Consider the following 18,146-nt stretch of genomic DNA (forward strand, 5'->3'; position numbering starts at 1 on the left):
TAAGTAAATGTTCAATTATCATTCGTAAATGCTGTACAAGTGTTGTTCGTGGTTACTTCATCTTAGTAAAGGCATTAAGTAACGAACCGTATAGTAAAGTGTGACCCCCATATTCTGATTAAATGACAACTCGGTTACGTTACGGGATGGTTTTTTTTTAACAACTTGTTTACATTTCAACACTTTCTATTTCAAAAACCAACGCTACACGCATGCCGTCTGCAAAAACTCCTGAACGCAGATAGATAGAACCTTACAATTTCAAGGTGACCATTGGTCAGACGGTTCCATCACCTTCTCCTAACTTCATCCCCATCAACTTGTAGAAAGGTGGAAATAACGCAAAGCGACAAACATTTCCAAACTGCTAAACTTTGGTCCCATTCATTTCAGGCCGTAAGACAAACTAAGCCGTTATTTCAAATAGGTATCGTGCTTTTCTACACCACTTCTATATATATATAGTACAGAGCCAAAGTTTGACCACCTTCTCGTTCAAAGACTTTTCTGTGTTTTCATGACTATGACAATTGTACATTCACACTGAAGGCATCAAAACTATGAATGAACACACGCACAGTTACATGCATAACAAAAACACAAGTGTCACGCAACTGAAAATGTCCTATTCTCTAGGCTCTTTAAAGTAGCCAGCTTTTGCTTTGATTACTGCTTCTCGCGCCCTCGATGAGCTTCAAGTGATGGTCACCTCAAATCCTCTTCCGACAGTCTTGAAGGATTTCCCAGAAATGCTTTGCACTCGACAGCCCTTTTGCCTTCGCTCTGCAGTCAAGCTCACCCCAAAACATCTCCACTGGGTTCAGGTCAAGGCCACGTCATCTGGCGCAGCACCCCATCGCTCTCCTTCTCAAACAGCCCTTACGTTGTCCTGTTGAAAAATAAATGATGCTCCAACTAAACGCAAACCGGATGGAATAGCAAGCCGCTTCACTGTCACCAGCAAACCACGCACACACCATCACACCTCCTCCTCCTCCTCCTCCTCCTCCATGCTTCACGCTGGAAACCAGACATGTAGAGTCCCATCCGTTCACCTTTTCTGCGCTTGTTGGATCCAAAGATCTTAAATTTGGACTCCGACTCACACCAAAGCACACATTCCCACTGGTCTAATGTACGTTCCTTGCGTTCTTCAACCCGAACATGTCTCTGTTTGTGTTCTGCTTGTTGCCTGTCCTTATCACCTGCGTCCTAGCTGATGTTCCACCATGAAGGCCTGATTCACCCAGATGTTCTACAGATGCGTCTCCTGCTACGACTCTGACCTGCTCTCTAATCTGAGCTGCTGTTAACCTGCCATTTCTGAGGCTGGTGACTCGGATCAGCTTATCCTTCCTGGATAAGTCTTCTTCACTTCCCTGGGCCGGTCCATTTCTAAAGCTTGATGGTTTTTGTTACTGCACCTGGGGACGCTTTCGAACTTTTCCCACCGACTGAGCTTCTTTCTTAAAGTACTGACGGCCGCTCCTTTTTCTTCACTTAGCTGCTTTTTCTTTCCTTGCCAAAACACAAATTCTACCAGTCTATTCAGTAGGACTATCAGCTGCGTGTCCACCTGACCTCTGCGCAACACAACTGGTGATCCCAGCCCCATGTATAAGGCGACAAATCCCACTTATTAAACTATTAAAGCCTCTTGAAAGCAGTGATCAAAGCGAAAGCTGGCTACTTTGAAGAAGCTACAATAGGACATATTTTCACATCTTTCACACTTGTTTTGTTATACGTGCAACTCCATGTGTGTTCATTCATAGTTCTGATGCCTTCAGTGTGAATCTACAATTTTCACACTCACAAAAAAATCAATAAAACTCTTTGAATGAGAAGGTGCGTCCAAACTTCTGCTCTGTACTTTTATATATTTATTTATATATATATATATATATATATATATATATATATGTATGTATGTATGTATGTATGTAAATGGCCAATATCACACAGATAGCAGTGCCATATGGCTGCAAGTGCCTTGGCGTCCCAGCAGTGCTGATATACAGCCATATGGCACTGCTACTCGTGTAATTATTGCGTTTATACAACAGTTTGACAGCAGAATCGTGTATATAAATAAGAAAATCAAACACGGACAACCTCAAAACACTTTTGTAAGAGGAACTACTTAATCGTCCTCCGTCCGTTCACATCTGCAGCTGACGTCAGAACAGCACAAACCGCTACTCGCTCACCAGCGTCGCTTTAGAGCTAGTGTTTCAATGACTCTCTAGCGTAAAACGGGTCCTTTTACTCACATTTAAGGCTGAACGTCACATCAAATGCCCTCCGTCTACAGAGATATCTCCCTGCTGTCTTCGGCTAATGGCCACCACCGCGCCGTCTCTCTGGTATATATTTTCAAACAGGCACTCTCCTTATAAATAAACAGCATAGTGGCAATCTAAACAACTACATACTCCACCAAAAAAGCCTCCAAAAGCAGTAATATTTCTCAAACTCTAAAAACGGCCGTGATTTCTACAGTAAAAAACTGTAAAAACGCTACGGTACAAATCCGTAACCTGCTCAACGGTACGTTCCCTTAATGTATATACCAGCCTGATCTCACGGGAAAACCAAAGTATTTTACGTTTTGTCAGTTCAGTGGCTAATTCCTACAAGTTCAGTCGTACGAAATTGTACCATTTTAAAAAGGAGGCGTGGCACCTAACCCCACCCCTAAACCCAACCGTCATTGGGGGATGAGCAAATCGGACTAAATTGTACGAATTACATCGCACGAATTAGCCACTAAATCAAAAAGTTACCAATTGTCGTGAGATTGTGTTGTATATACGGTGAATAACCGTGAATTGACTTTCCCAGAATTCCCTGCATGGCACATCACTTTTTCTGCTTTTTGTCACCATTACTCTGGATCTTTTTAGCCGTTTCCCCATCAGTCATGAACATTATGTTCCATCTAATGCTGATGAACAATGTTTATTTCATGACTGTAATGTTATGCGTGTCACCGTACTGCTGTACAACGACACCGAGCGCCTTCTGTACACTGATGCGCTTTTCTGCTTGTGGGAAAAGTTGATTGTGATGAGCATTGGTTGATATGGCTGTGCTAACGTGTCTATCTGTGGGACAAAACATGTGTAGATGTTGCTAATTCAAAATACAGACATATTACATCTAGAAATGAATCAAATACGGTAGTTTACTGTAAAAATGACTAATTACTTTGACGCTTTGTACCGTACTTTTAACGGTAAAGTGCCTGCCGGTTAGTTAAGTTAGTGAAGAGGCTGCTCCGGTACTGCTATTGCACAATATCGCACACCTATCATCCAATCAGTTCCCAGAACCAGCCGGAACTCTTCTATAGTGATGGGGTTAGTTATGGTTATCTCATATGAACCCTTCTGCGCTGTTCAAATCCCTTTTCTTATGTTACAGATCAAAACATCCTCTCAAAACCTGTAAAGATGCATCAGATGAATATACCTTTTTTATTGCATACGTCTGCTAATGACAAGCAAAAATACTCAACTGTTACAAACAAAAATCGCCAACTTCACTCATTTAGACAAAAACACACTACATTTTGACTATCAAGGGTGGACTGGAGTGTTATTTCCCTTTTATCCGAGTCTTGGACATGTCGATGATTAACAACAACACTGCCTGGTGTTGTGTAGTTACGTTTTCGTTTGTTTTTTCCCCCTCCTATGCTGTCGCTGACTGTTTTGCACACTCGACTTCCGTTATCACCACATTTAATGCTGCTAAATCTGGATATCAGCTCTCAGAACGACACGCTTTACACACTCTCTTGTTACTAAACCATGTTGCTCTGAGAGCTGATATGCACGGTAACGTTTGCTCAAACACAGCAAGGTAAGCGTGCAGAGATCCCTCTCGCAGAGACGCTTTCATCCGCTCTACCGCACACAAAATCCACAATCAGCTTTTGTTGAGGGGAGGGCACATGGCTAAAGGGTGCCGACAGTTCACACGACACATCTGACCTCCCCCCAAAAGGCAAAACCACCGACAACCGAGAATGGTTGATTATATTATGTCGCAAAACAGCCCCCAACAGTAAATCAGGGAGAAAAACAAATGAACATTAACAAAGCATCAAAACAAATGTTGCTGTTGTTGTTACTAATCATTGACACGTCCAATAAAAGGGAAATCAAAATCCTGTCCACGAAACCTGTGTTTACAATTCAAAAATGCACGGCGCGAGGATTCGGGACACTTCATGTTTCTGCCGCGCCACAGAGAGTGTCTGGTGTGCGGTGTCGCGGCTTCGAGCAGCGCATCCGGTGCCTCAGTCAAAGTTAACTCAGTGTGCGTGGTTATTAGTCTCTGTGTACAAGCTCAGCACTTGACACTAGCACACAGTTGGCTGTAAAACTGTACAAAGACACAAATGATTTTGTACTCTCTGCTTGGTCTGTGTCAGAGTCGTACATGTACGATCTTCTCTCTCCTTCTCCGTCTGCCTGTCAGACTCTGTTGCAAATGCAGAGCGGGTGAGCTCATGGCCCCGCCCCCTTGTTACGTTGGCGGGAAGCCGAAACTAGTCTACATGTGAAGCAACACACCCCTAAATCAGCGAGCTGTGGACACGCCCCCAACATGACACTTTTTAACACATTATAATAAACAAATCTGAATTGTGTTTTAAACTGAAGCTAAACTGGCACACTCAGAACAACCAGAATATTAATATTACATCAGAAAAAAGAGCTAAACTATGGGCCCTTTAAAACATGCACTCGCTTTCCATATTCACTGAACTATGTGTAAACGGATCATACAGGGCCTGCGTTTCCTTTACAAAAAATTATTGACAACATCTACTATTCTAAAACATAACATCACTTACAAAAGCTTGCGACACGCAGTTTTGCCAATTTTCATTGGGAACGACACATTTGGGAACCGCCAAAGTAGCAAAGCTATGTTTGTAACGATCAAACTTGCGTCCGAAGTTGGCTAACGATGCTTTAAGCAAACACACCCCAGAATAGCAGCTATTCTCACTATCTTTAGTCTTTTACATCTCGTTAGATTTGTAATCAAGCTCGTTTGTGCTTCGATGACGTCAACGACTGTAATAAATAGACCCTTTTCACAGGTTTCTCTATAGTGTCAGGGTTGGGTAAACTCAGCGAAAGGGACAACACAACAAATCATTTATTTACAATCAGAGTCACTGGAATAATAAAGTGAAAATTCCACCATGGTGTGACCCAGACTTCAGAAGGAGGAAGAAAAACACTGCCAGACTGACGACGGCAGCCACAATATCATAACGTAATGTCATACAATATAACCGTGATAAGGTCAGCCCCATACACGCTACATCACACGCACCTCGCAAAGTCATTTGTCGCAAACAGACGACCAAACACGATGTAACAGTCGACATGATCTCAAATCCTTCAACGTTTTGCATATTTTAATAAAGTGTATGAATATGTATGTGTGTTTATCAATAAATGCACATCAATATTCATATGCTTTTTCCAAAAAATACTCATATGAAAAGCTTTCAAGGATTCAGATGAGCGTTAAACATCTCACGAGAGTCTTGTGAAGCGTCCATCGTCAAAAACCTTTCTTCCATTCCAAATCTTCTTTGTACTCACTGATTATAGTCATTAGATCGGTGTTGCCGTCACTGCTTCTTCGCCACTATTGAATATCAACACATTCTCTACTTGCGCTTTTTAAAGTCGTCCGCATATCTCCGCTATTTGTCGTGCGAGTGTAAAGGCTCGTGCTGCTCCAGCGGACGTTCACACTGTAATAATACACTCCGCGTGTTCAGCTCGGTGTGCTTTTGATTCAGTCGTCCGTTTGCTGTACTCACGTGTTCGCTTTCTTTATTTCCTCCAGTACGCAAAGCTGGCCATCAGCCTGAAGGTGCCTGGAGGAGGAGGAGGAGGAAAGAAGAAGAAACCCAGCGCTTCTGCTCAGCCAGAGGAGGAAGAGGACGACGAGTACGCTGGAGGACTCTGTTAAAACACACACACACACACCTCTGCACCTCTGTTATCCTCACTCATAATCTCACCATCGCTGCAATAAAGACACACAAACGAGAAGCTCCTCACACATCAGTGTGCCGCATCGTCTCTCAAGTATGTCTATTTATTCAGGTTCGCCTTTAAGCTTCATGTTCACTTCCACAAGCTTTTCAGGCTAAACCAAACCTGAGACACAGCCTTTTCTCATCCAGGGTAAATCCTCACGTTACATCACATCAACAGTACGCTTTACAGTAATCGCTTCATCTTTTCACTCTCGCACACACACACACACTGTACAGTCAGTAAACCCATCGCAACTTGCCTTACAGTGACGTACATGCCTTTTCTGCACAATAATGCTGTGTGTGTTTACGCTTACTGTTTATGTCAACTACTTCCTTTTCACAGTGCACGGGTACAGCATTGTCAGTCATGTTAACTCGGTGCTTTAAATCATGTTAACAAGCGCACCTTTACAGTTCACAACATCATTCAATCATTTACTTTTCGGCTTAGTCTCTTTTATTAATTGGGGGTCGCCACAACGGAATGAACCGCCAACTTATCCAGCATATGCCCTTCCAGCCGCAACCCATCACTAGGAAACCCATACCCTGTTGCATTCACACCACAATCGATTTAGCTTACCCGATTCCCCTATAGCGCCTGTGTTCGGACTGTGGGGGAAACCCACGCAGAATCCTACACAGAAACAACAATAACACTCCCAGCCGCGGCTCAAACCGGCAACCTTCATGCTGTGAGGCGATCATGCTACGCCGCCACAACGGCCTTAACAACATTATTCACATGTCAAATTGCGCTTGTTAACGTTACTTCATGCGCCGAGCTAACATGAATGACGATGCTAAACGTACCGGGGCGGATTTAGTCATGCGGAGACCCTGAGCGATTCCTGCCAATGCACCTTATCTACTTTACTTTCCATGCAGTCAGCTGCTGTTCTCTGCTTATATCGCTTCATCTGCTTTTCTACGGGTTATCCTAATGCAAATGTCTTCCACTTTTGGAGTGATTTCTTTTCTTACAATTCATTCACGACTCAATAGAAATAAACTAGCTCATTCTGAAAACTGAATCTGAACTCATTTGACCGCTCCAAGATGAAGGGTGAGGGACTCATTCAAATTGTTACAGCCTCACTGAACAAAATAACATCTTATATATATCATTGATAGGTATCATTTATAGACCAATTACCAGTTTGTAAACATTCAGGATGCGCGCACACTGAGCTTGCACAAAAAAAACCGGGAGCGCTAGGGGGAAATGACATCCGATGCAGCACAGAGTTTGTTGTTGTATTAGAGATGAGTTCTATTGATTAAATATTATTGACATAATGCTTTCGGCGTATTATAACAGCTCGTCACTCAGTGATAAGCACAGTGATTCGGCAAAATGAACATTAAACTGAGCAGCCTTCCTCTGACAGCTCCATTTGCGATAGCACCCTCCCAATGGATATTGCATAAGATGAAATGGCCGAGCATCCAGCCCCAAATATACAACCATCTCACTGAAACTCCACGTGATTTAACAGGAGAGGTTAAAGGTCTACAAGTCTTTGGCTGCCTACGGTGTTGTTCTGTGTGGTCATGTGCAGGAAATAATGACAACAGCAGAGTCCAGCATTTTTATTCAGGTCCTCACTCCATTCAGCTCTTCTTGATGGCTGCTAGCCAAAGATGTCTGCGGTTGGCATTAAAGCAGTGCGGTGTACGGTAAAAGAGAAGTTTTCTATTTTTGGACTATTATAACATGTTTGCTAGCGAAACCGCCCTTATTTTGCTAACGGTGTGCGCAGTTGAACCCGCGTGACGTCATGTAGGTTGGTCATTGCCCTATACCTGCCATTTATGCGGGGGCTGAAAGATTTATATACTCTAAATAAATATCACGCATGTTTTTTTACACTGTAAGTCATGCTAATTATTACACACTCAAATGGATGCATATTGTCAGTTCCAGGCACGGCTGTGCGTTTTGCCTAACGAATGGCCTGGTGATACGTTCAGGCAAGGCTCGGAAAACAACACTTCTGTACTAAACCTGTAACGGACCTGTTCCTGCTAATAAGCACTCAGTACAAGCTGCAGCGCTTCCTGTATTTACACTTTTCCATCAACAATACAGTAACAGGTGAATAACCAACCTACGTCACGCGGGTTCAACCGCGCATACAGGTGGCAAAAAAGACCGGTTGCAATAGCAAACATGTAGTGATGTGTGGCAGGATGCCAAATTTTAAAGTCCAAAAATAGAAAACTTAACTTTAACCGTACACCGCACTGCTTTAATGCCAACCGCAGACATCTTTGGCTAAAACGGAGCTGAATGGAGTGAGGACCCAATTAGAAATGCTGGACTCTGCAGTTCTCATGTCATATCAGGTGAGTTGACATTATGCGGAGTCAGACACATCACTGGTTTCTGATTGCAGCAATGATTTCAGCAGAAGCAGTTAAACATGGTGAACTACACCACGGACACTGAATGCCCAGAGTGAAATGTAAACATGTGCGTTCACATATCCTGCTGTACAGGAGCAGTTCGCTGTCAGAATGCAGTCGTTCTGCTTCTTGATGATGACCCAGGCCTTGTATAGCGATAGCTCCGTCTTCTCTCCTTGTCTTTGGCTAGGCAGAACCTCGGTTTTTAGCACTACAAAGTGTTGAATCTGCTCATCGTGGAGCATTATTTCCATCACATGACCACACAGAACAAAACTTTAACTTCTCTCTTGTAAAATCACTTAGAGCTTCAATGAGATTATTGTATATTTCGGCCTTTATGCTTGGCCATTTCGACTTAGCCAAAATTTATTGGGGGGGGGGGGGGGGGGGGGGGATGTGCTATTGCAAATGGACCTGTCAGACGAACACTGCTCACTTTAACATTCATTTTACAGAATAACTGTGTTTATCACTGGGTGACGAGCTGTTCATAACGCTGAAAGCATTAAGTCAATCATATATATAATATAATATAACTTACAACTAAGACAACCACATCGGATGTCATTCCCTCACTGTAAATGCTAGCACTCCTGAATGTTTACAAGCCGCTAATTCATCTATTGAGGATGCCGCTTTGAAAAATAGCCCAAAATACTCCTGATTTGGTCTCTTCTTATTGGCTAAATCCGCCCCTGCGCTGCATTAAATGTACTTTGCTAACATTCTTTCACACACACGTTAGCTAATGCGCTACTATTGTAAAGTGTCATCATTCCATATGCTGTAAAGTCCATCACAGTGCCTGCCTTTAACTCAACTGAAAGGGGAATGTCTTTGTGAATGTTCAATTCGTTGGTCACTGATGCTGCAGATCAACCCACGAACGCCTTAACGATGATCTGATCGCTCAAACCGCAGGGAACGCTTCTGCTCCTGCAGGCTCTTAATAAAGACAGTCTGTCGTTTCTAGTGCATTTGTCCCGTTTGTCCTGTGAACAGCAGCAGTTGTGCATCCTCCTCATCGTCATTATTGATCCACACACACACACACACACATCAGTGTCAGTATCAGCTCATCCTGAAGCCTACAGCAGAGCTGATCATGTCAAACTCACAGTCTGTCAGTCTCTCTCCGCTGTGTTTCTTCAAGTACTGCGTTTGTTCCTCCTCCAGTATTTATTGCACGGCTCATTTGTTTTTCTCTCGTGTCCACTTGATCATGGTCTCGGGCGAGCGGTACAGAAAGATCAGTTTGGCGTACAGGTCCTCCTCCAGCTCCAGCTCGCCCGTCTCCCGCACCAGGAAGATGTCAGTGCACAGTTTGAGGATCCGGTCCACGCACGGCAGCTCCTCGAACATGATGGAGTGAGAAATCCCGCTGAAGAACTCGCGCACAAACTTCCCGATCACCAGCACCACCGACGCGTACAGACCCATGATGCTGCAGGACACACACAGAACCATATTGTAAATGATACATTCTGCAATAGACATTTCCAGGTGGATGCTGCACACTGACACTTTCATTCTGGGACTGTTACACGCGCTGCAAACACACTACACTGCACATGAATGGCAAAACAAGACAGACGAGTTCATGCAAATTAACACTACATCAATGTGTCAAATTCGATTCAAATTAGTGTCAAATTACACACTGAATGGTCGCTGCATTTACTTGTCATTTCAGCACAGAATGACTGCAGTTATACTGTTCAATATCTGATGACTATTGTTCAGTTTATAATGTCTGACAATCAAACATGCTACAATGAGGACAGGAGCCACACACAAACACTTAAATTTGAATCATTTCATTCATGTCAGTTCATAATATTTTTGCAATAATCATGTCTTTATTATTAAATATATAAATATATATATATATACAGCACTCAATAATAAATCAAATACAACTAATGTTTTGATCTCATTCTCTGTGAATATATTCCCTAACCCCCTAATTTGGTGCATTTGAACAAAACCCATTATCCCATATATTGATAAACAGGTAGATAGATAGATGGACAGACAGATAGACAGACAGACAGATAAATAGATAGATTCACACATAACACATACATATATATTATACACACCATTTTAAACACAATATTATTAGCCCCTTTAAGCTATACCTTTTTTCAATAGTCTACAGAACAAACCATCATTATACAATAACTTGCCTAATTCCCCTAACCTGCCTAGTGAACTTAATTAACCTAGTTAAGCCTTTAAATGTCACTTTAAGCTGAATACTAGTGTCTTGAAGAATATCTAGTCTAATATTATTTACTGTCATCATGACAAAGAGAAGAGAAATCAGTTATTAGAGATGAGTTATTAACACTATTATGATTAGAAATGTGTTGAGAAAATCTCTCCGTTAAAAAGAAATTAAGGGAAAAAATAAACAGGGGGGCTAATACTTCTGATCAACTGTATATGTGTATAGATAGATAGATAGATAGATAGATAGATAGATAGATAGATAGATAGATAGATAGATAGATAGATAGATAGATAGATAGATGAATACATACATACATACATATACACATACAGGGGCGTACCAACCAGGGGGGATGGGGGGAGATCCGTCCCCCTCACTTTTAGACACAGACCATTTAGAAACAGGTGATTAATAATTATATGAACGTATGATCCCATACAGCCGTCCCCCCCACTTTTAAAATGTCCACTACGCCCCTGTACACATATATATATATATATATATATATATATATATACACACACATACATATACACAGTTGAAGTCAGAAGTATTAGCCCCCTTTTTTATTTTCCCCAATTTCTGTTTAATGGAGAAAATATTTTCTCAACACATTTCTGCACATAATACTGTTAATAACTCATCTCTAATAACTGATTTCTTTTCTCTCTGTCATGATGACAGTAAATAATATTAGACTAGATATTCTTCAAGACACTAGTATTCAGCTTAAAGTCACATTTAAAGGCTTCACTAGGGTAATTAGGGTAAAGTTAGGGTAATTAGGCAAGTCATTGTATAATGATGGTTTGTTCTATAGAATATCGAAAACAAAATTAGCTTTTAATATTGATATAGATAATTATTATTTATTTTTGTATTTTATTTATTTATATATATATATATATATATATATATATATATATATATATATATATATATATATATATATATATATTTATTATTATACATTTTAATAAGATGGATAGATCGATCGATACAGACAGACAGATAAATACATAGATAGAACGATAGATAGTTAGACAGACAGACAGATTATATACTCTTCAATGTTCTTATTTTTCACAGTTGGACTTCATCAGTTTCCCCATCACAGAAATCTGGATGCACTATTTTTTGTTCACTCAAACGCTGACGACTCTGTCGACGTGTCTCTGGCATGTGAGTGTTTGTGGGACTGACCCGTATCCCGCCAGGAAGCCCAGGCTCGGAGGGCTGACTTTATCACTGAAGACGTAGAGCTGCAGTCCGGCTTCTCTCTGCTTCTTCTGCGCTGATCTGAGCTCATCCACGATCCACCACTCCTGCAGATCCTCGCTGCTGTTAGCCGAACGCTCCAGATCCAGCTGGATGCTCTTATAGTCTCCGTCTGCAAACACACAGGCACAAAACGAATCACTCATCAGCACTTACAAACACAACACCACGTCACTAATGTACACAATTGATTAATTTTATTAACATCGTCTACTTCACCACACACTTCTCATCTATGCATTGTAAATGGGGTAAAGTTACACCAATATTGGCATTATAAGGACTATATTTGGCCGATATTCTGACTATTTGACAATCTGAAGGTTCAAAAACAATACAAGTATTGCATTTACTAATTACACAATGACTTTATATGTTCGTTTATGGTAGGAAATGATCAAAAAACAGTTCTTAATGGAAGATATATACACGGTATATATAGAAATACACTCAATAATACCTTACTTGGTCACACTTTACATTCAGGCTTCATGTATTCACTCAAATAAACTAATTATCAACAATACCTGTACATTATTTATTGATCAGAGTTCTACATTTACTCATTTTAAAAGCCAATGCTTGTCAACACCGCTTAATCCAGTGTCAGCTAACATGAACTGAACATTACGTTTCCACTTACTCATTCACTCGGATCACATTTATACTTTTGTCATGCATGAAAAATCCTTCATTTGGATCAAAATGCACATAATGGCCAATATATAGAGCGCTCGAGGGACACAAATCACACAGGGTCAGGGTCTGACATCCCTCACACACACTTAAACACAACGAGAACATCATCAAATACAGCATCAGCTTCATTCTCAAACCTCAACAGAAGCTTTAACTGTGACCACGCTCTGTCAAAAACAGCCCAAATTCTCAATACCTGTCAGCATCAAGTGTCTGTTACCTTCATAAAGCTGCTCGATTGGTTTGGCGTTGGAGTCGCTCGGCGCTCGGATGAAGCAGGGAAACACTTGCTCTATCAGCCTGAACACACACATCATTGTACACACGTATTAGAAAACATGGACAAAACCATACGCTCCACCATACTGTTCCCCCATACACACGGCATTTAGATTGTGCCCCCCCCCCAATGACTCCATTTTAGATGTGGCAGATCCTGATTGGGTGCCTGCTTGCTCACTCACCAACTGGTTTAAAGCATATGAATAAGAGTGTTGTGCTAGCTTCTGGAGGACCGTGTGGCTACCTGGACGTCCTCATGTTAAGACCGTCTCTTTCATTCTGTAGCCTTATGCTTTCATTTAGCATTATTCATATCATGTAGTTAAAGTTAGCTGTGATTATATCTTAACTTCTTTATTTACTTGTTTGTTCTTTGATTTGTTGTTTTATGTATGATAGATAAGCTGCACATAGATCCTGCTGTTGTCTGAGCTCTTATAAGCTGCGACTCAAACCAGGGGGTCGTGACGAGATGTTCCATCAAAACACCCTGGATACTTACAATCCTGATCCCGGTTTAACCATATTGTAGTTAACTTCTAGTCCTAGCTACACCCAGTATAAATTTAGAAAAACATCTTTACCTACTGTCTGTATTTTACTAATGAATTGAACGACTCAACTCAGCCTATTGACTCACTTTAATTACTCAAGCACATCAGCGTAGTGATACGGAGCTGCAGTGCACTCAAAACATGCCGGAACTACTTTATCTGTGTGTGTATCTGAAAAAGTCATCAAACTCGGGATGAATCTGAGTGAACGTCAGCATAGCGTGACCGTCTGCCTGCTGTGCTGTGTTTACACTCACACCGCTGTGTTTCTGGTTCCGTTGAGTAACGCGATCAGCTCCTGCCTGGTCTTTATGTCCAGATACGTCACATGTTTGTCCGTGGCGAATTCAGCCTTCGCTCCGAGACTCAGATTCCTGCAGCACAAAAACAGAGAGAATTTCCTCCACGTTGAGTACAATTCAGTACATAATTCAAGAGCCAGAGAGAGACTGCTCCTGACCAGTTCTACAATCATTACTATATGCCAGGGGTCACCAAACTTGTTCCTGGAGGGCCGGTGTCCTGCAGATTTTAGCTCCAACCCTAATCAAACACACCTGAACAAGCTAATCAAGGTCTTACTGGGTATACTTAAAACACCCAGGCAGGTGTGTTGAGGCAAGCTGGAGCTAAACCCTGCAGGGACACCGGCCCTCCAGGACAGTGATTGGTGACCCCTGCGATATGCTGACAAAACTCTTGTTGTCCTTTATCATACGGCCTCTGTCGCCATCTTGTGGCGGAGCAATGTAAAGTCAAACGCAATCACTCAAGCGTCAACGCAGAATAAAAGCAGTTTGTTTTAATTTTCAAAGCCATTTGAAGGTCAACATTATAAGCAATAATTTGGGTCTTCAGAACAAACCACTGTTAAAAATACTAGTTAAAGCCTGTTACACACCGCAAGCGTGAGCAGCGCGTGTTTTTTCGGCGTCCATGTTAACAGATTAGAGCTTTCATACCGCACGCAGGAGCAGCGCGTCAGTGCGAGGCGTGAGCGTCGCTGAAGCAGCAGTGCCGCGATCGTTTCGGCGCTGGGTCTATTTTTGCCGCGCTGCAATTAAAGTGACAGTGCATTGATAATGACCAAAACACATTGAATGACAGTAAAAAGTAGCAACTTTACCCAATAAATGCGGTTATAATATCCACTGATTTATATATAGTCAATCAAATGAACTTAAACCATTATAAACTGCAACAAACATTCATATAGGCCTGAAATATGTATTTACAGGAGTTGTAGTCCATAGTGAAGTGTATTGTGGGTAGTGTAGTTCCACACGCACGCTGGATGCTGTGAGCTCGCCGTGTGCTCTGCAGCCAAAGCAGAGGAATTAAGCTTTATTCGGCTTTGTTTTAATGTTCACTCAAGTTATTCCACCCGGGGAGCTGTTCGCTCAGTGAACCGGACAACACGAAAATAAGTAAAAGAAGCACATGCATTGATTACTTTTGTCCGTCTCATCCTTTACACGAGCTGTTACTCTGCCGCTGGACATTACTGAAGCAGAGAAAGTAACACCAATCTGATCATGTAATATCATTATAACTATATTGTATAAATATTATTATAACTAGGCCTACAACAGCCTGACAATCACAAACCAAATGACATGATATCACAGGCGACTGTCTTCAGAGCCCACCAGACCTGAGTGACACTCCTCATAGAGCGTGAGAAGCACACAGTACTGTAGGATCTAAATCATTTGTAAAATAAAGACTCGCAGGTTAAATAAACAGCAGGAGGAGGCTGCCGTGAGCCTTGGAGCAGATGAAAAGATTTATTAAAAGTGGATTTGTACATATAGAGAGAGATATGTAACTAGACAGAACAGACAGAGATAGACTGATCTCTGCAGCAGCTGCCGAAGAGCTGCGCGCTGCAGACGCAGCTGGTGTGAAAGACAAACGCCTGCGCGCTGCTTCTGCTCTCCATACGCTCTGCGCACGCTCTGCTCGCACACTGCTTTCGCTTGCGGTTGTTAACAGGCATAAGCCTTTCAATGTCCCTTTAAGCCAGGGGGTCGGGAACCTTTTTTCAGCAAAGAGCCGTTTCAACATGTTTTGCCAAATGAATTTTTTCAAAGAGCCGTTGGGGATATATACATATATACGTGAAGCATCACTTGTTGAGTATTATTATGGTGGCTTGAAAAGCCAGCATATTGTTATCTATCTTAAACTTATTATTCTTCTTCTTCTTCTTCTGCGTCTTCTTCTTCTTCTTCTTCTTCTTCTTCTTCTGAGACTAATTTCTAAGTGTATCTCCTCCTAGGCCTTTCAAGCTACATACTTCAAACTTTCATCAAACCTTCAAACTGGTCTGACTCGGGTTGCTATATCTTTTCTAACTGATCCGACCTTGGGTTTTCCGAAAAACGACCCAGAAAAAACCCAAAAGTCCCATTGACTTAACATTGGGTCAAACTTTGTGAGCTCATAACTCTGCATCAGACTGTCCTACAGACTTCTAACTGGACTCATTTAACTCAGTCTAGCCAGCAGCCAATAACTGATGACTTTTTAACTTACTAGCCACTCCCTAGCAACCACTTACAGCACCCTAGCAACTGTCCCATAGACTTCCATTGTAAAAGACTCCCATTGACTTAACATTGGATCAACCTTTGTGAGCTCATAACTCTGCATCAGACTGTCCTACAGACTAGAGTCTGGCCTCATTCAACTCAGTCTAGCCAGCAGCCAATCACTGATTACCTTTAAACTTACTAGCCACTCCCTAGCAACCAATTTCAGCACCCTAGCAACTGTCCCAGAGACTGTGACTAGCTATTCTAACACACGCTAACAGTTTTAACATCCTACTGACATGCTAATCTTGCTAGAAAGGTGCTAGCAACACGATAGTGACATGCTAGTTATGCTAGTAACATGCTAATTCATGCTAGAATCATGCTAACAACATGCTAATTCATGCTAGAAACAAGCTGACTCATGCTAGAATCATGCTAGTAACATGCTAGTTACATGCTAATTAATGCTAGAATCATGCTAGTTACATGCTAATTCATGCTAGAAACATGCTAATTCATGCTAGAATCATGCTAACAACATGCTAATTCATGCTATAAACATGCTAATAACATGCTAATAACATGCTAATTCATGCTAGAAACATGCTAGTAACATGCTAGAATCATGCTAGTAACATGCTAATTCATGCTAGAATCATGCTAATAACATGCTAATTCATGCTAGAATCATGCTAGTAACATGCTAATTCATGCTAGAATCATGCTAGTAACATGCTAATTCATGCTAGAATCATGGTAGTAACATGCTAATTCATGCTAGAAACATGCTAGTAACATGCTAATTCATGCTAGAATCATGCTAGTAACATGCTAATTCATGCTAGAATCATGCTAATAACATGCTAATTCATGCTAGAAACATGCTAATTCATGCTAGAATCATGCTAATAACATGCTAATTCATGCTAGAAACATGCTAGTAACATGCTAATTAATGCTAGAAACATGCTAGTAACATGCTAATTCATGCTAGTAACATGCTAATTCATGCTAGAAACATGCTAGTAACATGCTAATTCATGCTAGAATCATGCTAGTAACATGCTAATTCATGCTAGAATCATGCTAATAACATGCTAATTCATGCTAGAAACATGCTAGTAACATGCTAGAATCATGCTAGTAACATGCTAATTCATGCTAGAATCATGCTAATAACATGCTAATTCATGCTAGAATCATGCTAGTAACATGCTAATTCATGCTAGAATCATGCTAGTAACATGCTAATTCATGCTAGAAACATGCTAGTAACATGCTAATTCATGCTAGAATCATGCTAGTAACATGCTAATTCATGCTAGAAACATGCTAGTAACATGCTAATTCATGCTAGAAACATGCTAGTAACATGCTAATCCATGCTAGAATCATGCTAGTAACATGCTAATTCATGCTAGAATCATGCTAGTAAAATGCTAATTCATGCTAGAATCATGCTAGTAACATGCTAATTCATGCTAGAATCATGCTAGTAAAATGCTAATTCATGCTAGAAACATGCTAGTAACATGCTAATTCATGCTAGAATCATGCTAGTAACATGCTAATTCATGCTAGAATCATGCTAATAACATGCTAATTCATGCTAGAAACATGCTAATTCATGCTAGAATCATGCTAATAACATGCTAATTCATGCTAGAAACATGCTAGTAACATGCTAATTAATGCTAGAAACATGCTAATTCATGCTAGAATCATGCTAGTAACATGCTAATTCATGCTAGAAACATGCTAGTAACATGCTAATTCATGCTAGAATCATGCTAGTAACATGCTAATTCATGCTAGAATCATGCTAATAACATGCTAATTCATGCTAGAAACATGCTAGTAACATGGTAATTCATGCTAGAATCATGCTAGTTACATGCTAATCCATGCTAGAATCATGCTAGTAACATGCTAATTCATGCTAGAATCATGCTAGTAACATGCTAATTCATGCTAGAATCATGCTAGTAACATGCTAATTCATGCTAGAATCATGCTAATAACATGCTAATTCATGCTAGAATCATGCTAGTAACATGCTAATT

General features: G+C 41.0%; 2 protein-coding genes across 2 annotated transcripts in view; one reads left to right on the forward strand and one right to left on the reverse strand.

Moving 5' to 3' along the window:
- LOC130218283 (gamma-soluble NSF attachment protein-like) overlaps positions 1-8,861 on the forward strand; it is a 63,575-nt gene extending 54,714 nt beyond the window's left edge. Inside the window, 1 exon segment of the mRNA XM_056450427.1 lies at positions 5,884-8,861. Within this exon segment, the coding sequence (XP_056306402.1) occupies positions 5,884-6,009 (126 nt within the window). The 3' untranslated portion in view covers positions 6,010-8,861.
- A 73-nt stretch (positions 8,862-8,934) lies between these two features.
- The window catches only part of LOC130218269 (piezo-type mechanosensitive ion channel component 2), a 92,706-nt gene continuing 83,494 nt past the window's right edge, over positions 8,935-18,146 (reverse strand). Inside the window, 4 exon segments of the mRNA XM_056450410.1 lie at positions 8,935-9,938; positions 11,934-12,120; positions 12,928-13,007; positions 13,801-13,917. Coding sequence (XP_056306385.1) covers positions 9,686-9,938; positions 11,934-12,120; positions 12,928-13,007; positions 13,801-13,917 — 637 coding nt within the window. The 3' untranslated portion in view covers positions 8,935-9,685.

The sequence above is a fragment of the Danio aesculapii genome, chromosome 24, assembly GCF_903798145.1.
Source record: "Danio aesculapii chromosome 24, fDanAes4.1, whole genome shotgun sequence".
NCBI lineage: Eukaryota > Metazoa > Chordata > Actinopteri > Cypriniformes > Danionidae > Danio > Danio aesculapii.